This window comes from Galendromus occidentalis, unplaced genomic scaffold (genome assembly GCF_000255335.2).
Source record: "Galendromus occidentalis unplaced genomic scaffold, Mocc_1.1 scf7180000077530, whole genome shotgun sequence".
Taxonomy (NCBI): Eukaryota; Metazoa; Arthropoda; class Arachnida; order Mesostigmata; family Phytoseiidae; genus Galendromus; species Galendromus occidentalis.
This window is the reverse complement of record NW_003805518.1, coordinates 665,914-675,437: the sequence shown is the minus strand read 5'-3', so window position 1 is coordinate 675,437 and position 9,524 is coordinate 665,914. Positions and strand designations below refer to the sequence as shown.

Sequence of the window (9,524 nt, the reverse complement as noted above, 5' to 3'; positions counted from 1 at the left end):
TCGATTGCTGATGGGATCCATCGTCTGTCGAGTCCACGAGAGACCGAAGTCGTAAATGAACTTTCCGGGGAGTGAATAATCGGACGAAGGAATCTCTCTAGTCTCACATCGTCAGACAAAGGCCACGACCGGGGACGGCGAAGATCGCCGCTTCGGGCAGCAGCGCCTGGCCGAGCTCATGAATATCAAAGGTCGATTCCAGGTCCCGGGGAAAATCGATCAAAGAAATCGCCGGAGCTCCAGCATGAACGTTTTACTGAACCCTTTCCTTCAGGAATTCTCCATGTGTTCTCGATACGGATGTACGAAGGAAGCCTTCGAAAGGCCTCTTCCTTGCACGAACTTCCCACCGACGGACTCAGCCACGATCGCGACTCTTCATTGTTTGAAACATACATAGTCTATAACCTTGCGAATGATTTGTATCGCAAAAGAAGGAGTCTTTGATGTTAGACGACTATTCGAAATTTCTATGGGAGTCCGAATTCGGCCTCCCCGTGCATTGCGCGATCAGGCTCTTGCCTGAGGCGAGTCTCACTCAGCAGGGAGGAATGAATTCCGAGTAATGAGAGTCCTCGGAAGGCTCGGGGTGAATGGGGAATCTGGGGCAAATCCAGAACTCGATCCAGATCACAATAGGTATTGGAGTCGTCTGGCATGAGTTCGCCTTTGAAGAGATCCTGCAATCGAAGCGAGTGCCGCCCCCTAGTCGCGACGAGCCCTCTTGCCCACCTGTCCGAGGGTTTGGGGTGAGTTCCGAAAATGTCGTCGAACTAAAGGATGTAGCTGTCATACAGAGCGAGTGACAGCTTTGAATGGTTGGAGAGCCTTGCTTCCAGGCGGGTTCGGAGCTGGACTTTGCGCTGATGGAAGGGAAGAAGATCAAAGACGGATTATTTAGGAGAAAATTACACGGGCGGCTCGTATAACAAGAGCCCGGCAGCGGGGCAGGACTCTAGGCGAAAGGGCTAGCGAGGGAGCGAGGGCTCGGTCGAGGGGCGAAAGTTTTGCCTGAAATTCGTCGTAAATTAACGACCGTCTCTACGGACGCGTCCCTTATAATAGAGTTGCGTTGTTAGTGAACCACCGAGCTGACGTCATATTGTGGCTCGATGCGAGAGTCTCAACTCGTGGGAATGCCTCAACCCGCGGCAGAGAGCTTCTACGCAGTGAGTTGGCTTCGTGCAGTTTGCGTTTGGCGGCGATCTCGTCCTGAGTTGAGCGAAAATGCGTCTCTTCCCGGCCTCCTCGGCCCTTACAATGACACCTTCCGAGGACTACGGCTATCAGACCCCTATTCACCGTCTTCCTTGAGCTTCGCGACGGAGCCGGAGGAATTCGCGGGCAGCTAAGGGCCCTTCCGTGAGATACCAAAGGCCCTCGGTGGCCCCGATCGCCTGAAACCTAATCCGGAATAACGCTGGACAGTTGGGGCAAGATGCATTCCGTCAAAATCAAAGGGAAGTCACAGTGCGACAGGAAGCGGAATTTATTCCAGTTCGTCGACAATCGGGTCGGGAGCTGCCCACCAGAGGAGTTCTGAGAGCCTCTCTGCCAAGCGTTCCTTCGGAGAGGGCCGACCACGGAGATGCTGCCAGACGACGGCGACGGCAATGAGAGAGTGTGACCAGCATAAACGACTCCGGAAATGAGTTTTCCCGGGAATGAATCGAAGCCACGAGCGAAAAACCGCCGATCGACGTTCATTGATTCGTTTTTCGCTCAAGTCGAGGCTGTGCATGACTATGGAAGCGAAGACGAGCGCGAGGATCATCTTCATCACAACAATGACGACAATAGCGCTTTTGTCGAAACACTCGAGTGATTTCGAGCGACTACTCGATATCAGTCCCGGGGGAGGTTTCTATGAATCTCGTAGGTCGAGAGGACTAGCAGAATACATCCGAATGACTTCTCATCAATGTGCGCATCATTCTCCATTAGCGTTGAGCAGAAACAAAATCGAAGTGAGGCATAGAATCACCATGTGAGAACCAACATCACGACCCTCGCGATTCAGGAATCCTCTCCGATCAGACGATTCCCGAGTCCAGACTTGACCTTGAACGAGGGATCGAGCCCGAGGAAAGTCAGAATCTCTATTATCGATAGATCCCGACGACGAATAATTACGGCTTGCGAAATCGAGTGCCGCAGGTCTCTTAGCACATCATGTTCCTCGCTCGCACAACGCATTCGTCTCCGAAAGCTCCTATTCGTCCAGGATTTCGAGCTTCCGTGACGCCTCTCTTGACGTGACCAACATCTTCTACACGAGCCGCTCGAGGGTTCTGTCGCGTTGAAGCAAAAACCTACGCAGGAGGCTTGCCACGAGCTTGAAGGAAATAGTTCGGAGCCAGAACATAATCAAGCATTCCTTGCCCGCAAGGGTTTCCGTTGGCTGATTCTGCCGACGTCGTCGAACTCTGATGAAACTTTTACGATAATGAAATAAGAGGGGATCCGAGTCGCGCTAATGCTCGAAGGTACGCTGATACCTCCGCAAAGTATGCGTCCTGCTCTTATGCTCATACGGTTGCGATGAAATGGCCATATCATGGTCGGACGCTGCATTCGATGTGCAAGATCGCGCGTTTCCTAACGCCGCGCCGGCACTAATTGCAATGCCTCATTCTCATTGGATTCTACACGGGAAATGCACAACAATCCTATCAGCTGTTCCAGCTTATGATGTCTCCTAAATCGTGAATCATGCGGGGGAATCAGAGATCGAGTCTGGCTCCGGTCTCAACCCGACTCACTCAGCCTCGACTCATTGTCAGAGTGTACAACAATGGATTCGATAACTGTAATACGCAACGATCCAGTTCGAGCCTTTCTTCCGCAGATTTCCAGCTTCAAACGCCAAGATGGATCATCGGAGTGCCGTAGGGAGCACACGATCAAAAAAAGGGGTCAGACGATTTACGAGGGGTCGGACGTTGATGAATATCAGGGCAGGCGCCAACATCTGAACTTGAGGCTGACGTCCCAGTCCCGGTCTCAGCTTTCCCTCTACGCCGCCCCGATCGAGCGAGTCTATGCGTTGTGGAACGTCTGCAGCCATCGACGGAAGACCAAACATGCTCCGGAGGAACCACATTGCGCTAGGGGTGCGCGCCTCTGCACAGGATTGACGAGGAGAGCGCAGACGCCGCGAGCTCCTTCCTCAAATGAAAGCCATCCGGGCAAGCGGCATAGAGAAGATATGTCTACCAACGGGTGAAATATAAGATTCGACTGTTCTTCTTCCGGAATGAAAAGTTGCTCGCTGCACTCAACATTGAACAGCGGGTGATGGAGTCAGCTGCACAGCATAACGTGGATGTGGTGCTTAAAAAATTGCCGACTCCACTTTTGATGATGCGCTGCACTCGAAAGGCCCGCATTAACCAGGCTCTCGTCGATGATGGTCTCTGCGGAGCGGAGAATCATGAAAAGCAAGAGACCCTCAGACTGGATCTGCCTATAGCCCCGATCATGCGCTCTCTCGGCCCTTGATCATGGCGATAGGCGGTTGGAACTCCTACATCCTCCAGGGTCCCTTGGATGAAGGGAGGGTCCAGACGAGTCGCAACCTTCAAAAATGTCAAGAATTGCTCGAGCGGACGAGAGGAAGATCCTAGATTTCATTCGGTAGATATTGCGCTTAGTCTGAGCACAAATATACCGAGGGTATGGGGCGAACCATCCACAAAAGCAATAGTAAATAAATACAAAAAATAAACGAATCAGAGGAGACAGATCTGAATGGTCGGCTCGTCCGATAAGCGGAACAACAGGAGGCTTTCGGGAGCTGTAGCTGGTGCCTCGCCACCATCCTACGTCACGCATATAAGGAGCGGATAATCCGCTATTGCGTTAAGAGCTCGTCGCTCTCGGCTCCACGTGATGAGAGCAATGCCTGTCGCTCGCTCCGCATTGCTGTAATCCCAGGAATTGCGAGGCGATTTGCATGTAGCTCACATGGAGGAACAAGTCCTTCCAGCTTTTTAGCGCTAAGCGTCCTCTTCCGCGCAAACTCCACTTTTGCGGGAAATGAAGATCGTCCCCCGCCCCCCAACCCAACCCCTGTCCCCCGAAGTAACAGCTGCGTTGTTTCGCTTGTTTTCGGCATTGTTAGAGAGTGTTTGTCCACTCGTTACGTTCTTCTTGTCTGGGTGCAGACGGGGCGCCGCGCCGTTTGCCCCAAGCCGCAATCGCCATCAGCGGCGGAATTTTACTTCCGAGTCGCGTCCTGCAATGCGCTGCCTCGGGTTTCACCTGCTTCCCGACACGAACGCTGATGCCGTGGAGCTAGGCCCCGGAACGTTCGGAGGAAATAGAAAACTCCGAAAGCTCGGGAATCGTTGGGCCATCGCCTCTATCCACTGAGCTCGGCTGGAGGCCACCGAAGATCATACGGGAAGCCCCTGACAATTACTTTTCAATCAGACTACGGCTGCGGAGCCCCTATAAGAACGAATGGGATCACACACGCAATGAATCCTCCCCCAGCCGACACCGGGAGCTCGATAATCCTCTCGGTCCCGCATACGGGGAGATTGGAGTCGGACCATGCTGAGAATCGATCAACCCGGTAGCTAGACTCGGGAAAAGCTGCTGGATCGAAGAACAGTTTCAGAACTCTTTCCATCATGATGGAATGCCATGCCCAAAAAGCCTCGGAAGCTCCAATCCGGGTCCGCTCTGAACAAGGCGTGGTGACGCCCAGCTTTAGGCATTCAAAAAACTCGATTCGTCCCTCTGCCCTCCAGAGAGCCCGATGGATGTCGCAATGAGCTTTGAGTGCGGGCAATGAATTCCCACAGGAACATGAGCGGAAAAACTGCCGACTCCAGCAAAAGCGCTGATCGGCAGCTACCATCCAGAAACGCATGTCGCGCAGGGTTTCGCTCGCTGCTCAGTACGTCTCCGAAAGCTCCGCCATTCTGAACGTTCTCATTCGCAGCAGATGCTCTACACATGTCGCGTTTCATCTCCCTGTCCGTTTTTCCCCGAGCGATACGAGTTCATCTGGTACGTCGACGAAAAAAGTTTAATTCAAGCAAGTGAGCGCCTGGAGGAGCGGAACACTGCGTCGCCGCCGCGACGCTTCGCCCGGGGATAAAAACAAGTAAAATTTATTAGAATGAAAGCAAGTAGGCTCATCCCACGACGTCACGCTATGTTTTTTCGATTTGTGGTTCTGGATCATGGTCCCAATCAGGATCTGGCTTTTGAGGGAACTGGCTCTCAATGTTTTCGACTACGACGGATCCTCGAAATTCCTCCCTCATCCGTTCGCTCCCCGTTCCTCTCCGAGAGCGTTCGTGATTCCGAGACGCGACCACGTCCGACAGCTCATTCATGAAATCTCTGCATGTCCTGTGGGAACCTCGGCGGGACACACAACGATCCTTATCGCGGCCATTTCGCTATTGCTTCGATATTCCTTGCCATGATAACGACTCACCTGTCTCGGAGCACCACGACATCGCTTCGCCAGCGGACCTGCAAGATAGGTCATGTCCTTTGTTATCTTACCCCACACCGCTGTCGCCGGACGCCGTCACTGCGGTGCTGACCGAGTTTGCTCCGCTGAGCCCAAGGTCTCACAGTATATTCCCGGACACTAACACCGTCCGTGTAGTTCCTGGGGCGGATCTTTTCCAGCACGGGAGGCAATGGCGGAGAAAGTCAAAACTGCGGTCTTTATGGGCATCAGGCTCACTCCCATCAGAGATTCTTATCGGCAGACGTGGTGACAATGCAAGACATTCGTTTCAGCATGGACACCGACTTCCTTAGGTTCTCCGGGACAGAATCTTCCCTTGGGCTTCGAGATTCTTCGGTCTCCGTGGAGCAATGCACATCAGAGTATCAATAACCGAGCGTTGATTCTCGGACACGGAGCCCGGAAGGGGAAGAAGTGAATTCGAGCCATTGAGTACTCGCAGCAATCATTTATCGATCACGAGAATATCTGTCCCTGAGGCGAGATCGACGCGCCTGCTGGACCACGCGGTACGGCCAGTGGAGTTCCAGGGATCCCAGAATCTGTTGCGCTCTCGCTGGGGGAAAATACACGGAGCACCTGGCCGCTCTTCGAGAATCGACTTGAGCGCTTCATTAGGCTCCATCGCCCCGGAAGGGGAGGGAATCGTGGTCTAATTTTAATGGTGGAGAGGTGACTATTCCCGCCGGGATCGAGGATCATTATTCCTCGCTCCCGGTCGATTCCAGAAAGTGGCGAAACGGACCGGGTGATGTGCCGCACGTTCATTGCTTGTATCCGGTGCAGCCGCAGCGGCGGCGGCAACCCAATAATCGGAAGACCCATCAACTTCATCACCGTGTAATGCCGCTACGATCGAAAGGAGAGCTTTGCGATCATCGTTCTGCTGATCGACATGACCTATGTATGCCTCCTCAGAGCTGGGGCACGTTAACCCAGAGACCGCTCCCGTATATCGGTGCGCCTCCGCAGCGAACAGAGCGGGCCATTTGGAAGATGAGAAATGACCCGTTCGGGACGGGAAAACATCCCGGTCGAGCGGCAGAAGCTCCCCTCGAGTCTTCAGCCCGAGTCGGAGCACCACCAGTTTCTTTGGAAAATTGGCGAACTTCGCTCAAACTCGCTCCTCTGCATAGGCTCCCTTAGTATTCCGAGGCGCTGCCGTCGACGTAACTGCGGCAGCTGGCTGCGCCGGCGCTAGTTCGTCTTCACATAATTAACATTGTTCGCACCGAAGACAAACAGTGCCCCTCCTCGCACTGTGGAGGATTCCCCCGCGAGAAGAACTGAGTCTGTACGGAGCTGGCGATAGAAGAGACAAAATCGCGGAGGCTTCATCGCCTCCAGACGTTTATAACAAGAAGTCTGCCGGGACTTTGAGGCAAACGGTCTGGGTCCCCAACTTTTCCGGGCTGAACCACACAGCCAGGGTTGAACGTCCCGGGTACTGTTATTCACATTGCTTCCGGGGACCGATCCATAGAGCAAATTTACCCAAAATGTTACGGTTCACACCTAGTTTCAGTGATGACACGCTGTTCCTTTCAAGACCGTCCGAACGGGAATGATCGATCATTTATTGACTGACAGCTCGTTGTTGCTGTTTCTGGAAAGCGCGCTAAATTTCGAATGTTCAACACAACACAGGAGGATCAAGGCCGAGTACCTGCGTTTCCGTAAGGAATATTTTTCCGGCAGCAGGGATCAAACCCACACTGCCTCCCGCGCGAGCGGTGTCGTTGCGGCATTTCACGAAGTTAAACGCACGTTCGCACGAGCAGTGACAAACGCGCTAACCACTCGACCACCCGTCGGTGGTTTGGGTCCCCGGTGAGGGCCTCCGTTTCCCGCGAGCGGTTCAAATTCCCCAAGGGCCGAAAACACCTCCGGCGTGAAGAATTTCCATACTTGTTCCTAGCGGGAGACCATCTCTGGAACGTTCCTTACGTCTAATCCTCGGAACGTGCGATTCACTCAAAGTTCGCTCTTCCTCTTCGGTTCGGGAATTGAGAGGAAACAGAGCTTTTCAGATGTCTTTACACAATCTGACTTCCTTGACATACTCTGAGTTCCTCGCTCAGTATCTCGAGAGGAACGCATCTGTATAGCCCATTCGAGGTGGTTTTCAGTCGACCGAAGCCAATAAGACTCGCGATGTTGCTTTGTTGTTCATTCTGAGATTGCGCGATCGAGGCAACGAAGATCGATGAGGAGACACCATGGAGCGGATGCGGCTCAGCGATCAGTCACATTTTCCAGCAAAATCGCGGATCTCAGCGAAACTGAGTTTCGTTCAATCATAGGACCGTTCGCCGTAGCTCCCGACACGTGGCGTTCGGATTAAGAGGCGCGATGGGACGACGGCGATAGGAGCTCCCGAGGGGGATTACGGGGAGTGCGTCATGGTCTGAGCTGGGAAGCGTTCCGTGATAATTGGGCGAGTAAGTTCCACCGTGATCAGATGATGCTGGAAAACCACGCTCCCTGAGAGGGAGGGTCGCATCAGAGACGATAAAACTAAGGACAGCGCGAAGAGAGACGACCAGCGACGACTATTCCGGCAAGGACGTTCCTCTTCGGCAGACTCTCGCGCATGACGTCGAGCATCGGCCCTCGTCTATCGGCTTAGAATTTCTCCTCGCGACGGTTTTGCCGTCGGCTCTGTCGCAAAATCTGAGAATTGAATCAGCGATCGAACATCGCATTAGCACCGGAACTGGCAGACTCCCCTTTCTGCAGAGACTCCTCAAGTTCGGTCGAAGTGCTCTCGACCGAAGGTTCTGAGGTTTTTCTCTTCACCGTTATCGAATTTCCGACTTGCTGATCCGCTCTAGAGAATACTTCTTGGACGGAATGGAATGACGACCGCATGCCTCAGTTTGATTCAAGAAAGTCTGAACACTGGCCGCGTCCGTCCTCTCTCGAGCCGAGTTTCCTTGGCAGTTAGCCGGACATCATTCGCACGCACGTGTCCTCAGAAAGCACGTTCTACATCGTTCATGAAAAATTGCAGCGGACGCAAGGGACGGAAGACGTTCCCCGGGCTGCACCCTTTCGGTCAAGTTTTTGACGGCCAGCGTTAGTTTCTATGGCCTTCCGCTCTCTGTGAAAAATAGCGTCGCCGCCGTCGTCGTCGTGATCGTTAGAGATCACCGAGTTTGCGACGTGTAGATTTTTGCAAGGCGTTTCCGCCAGGGCTGCAGGGGCTCTCTGGTTGAGAAAACAATGCTCCCGAACTCCGAGCAACGGGACGGATCCGACGCTCAGTCGGCTTGCTCGCGGAAATCGGCTCCGCAGCCAGGGCCCGAGCAAACCGATTTCTCAAGCGAGGTTCCCGAGCAGACTCTGGCGCAGTGGACCAGAGCAATACAAATAATATCGATCGACTTTCGATTTGTACGAGATTCTGCGCCGCGATCGGTATCCCGGATTCCGATGACGCAGATCAGAGATCGTTGTTCCACGAGGATCGGTCTCCTTCAATCAGGCGACCCGACAGAGCTTGCAGCGAGGGGAGAGGCTTCGGGAACCACGAGGGTGGATCTCAGGTGAAAACCTGAGAATCGCGAGAGTCTCTCCCGATTCGGCTTCCGATTCCAGCATCACCATGGGCGTGTCCATGTGAAATTCCGGCTCATTCTTCGAGATTGAGCGGCAGAGGACGAGATCGCCGATGCGAAGTCGCTCATCGGCTCTTCCGATCGACTCGTAGAAACTTCCGGATATACAGGACAAAGAGGCATACGTCTCTCGTTCTCACCATCGAAGCTAGCCATCTACGCGGTGCATTTTCCGAACTCACCTTTTATTGAAGAATGGCAAACTGAAAATGAATAAATCTCAGCTTCTGGGTCTCGACACAGGATCATCATCATCAGCTCTACATGTGTCTGGCCACATCGAGCTTACTTCCTGCATGCTCGAAGAGAGCCATGCTGTCCGATAAGGCTCATCCGAGGCAACAAGGCTTCGTTAGACACCCTCAGGGTGAATTAGGGGAAACATAAACTGTTAGGGCGGGTACGCC

At 53.4% G+C, this 9,524-nt stretch overlaps 1 protein-coding gene across 1 annotated transcript in view; it reads left to right on the top strand.

The window, feature by feature from the left end:
- Positions 1 to 1,136: 1,136 nt before the first annotated feature.
- Positions 1,137 to 9,524, top strand: part of LOC114828497 (uncharacterized) — a 33,251-nt gene continuing 24,863 nt past the window's right edge. The window contains exon 1 of the mRNA XM_029112854.1: positions 1,137 to 1,169. Within this exon, the coding sequence (XP_028968687.1) occupies positions 1,137 to 1,169 (33 nt within the window). The remainder of the gene's footprint in view (positions 1,170 to 9,524) is intronic.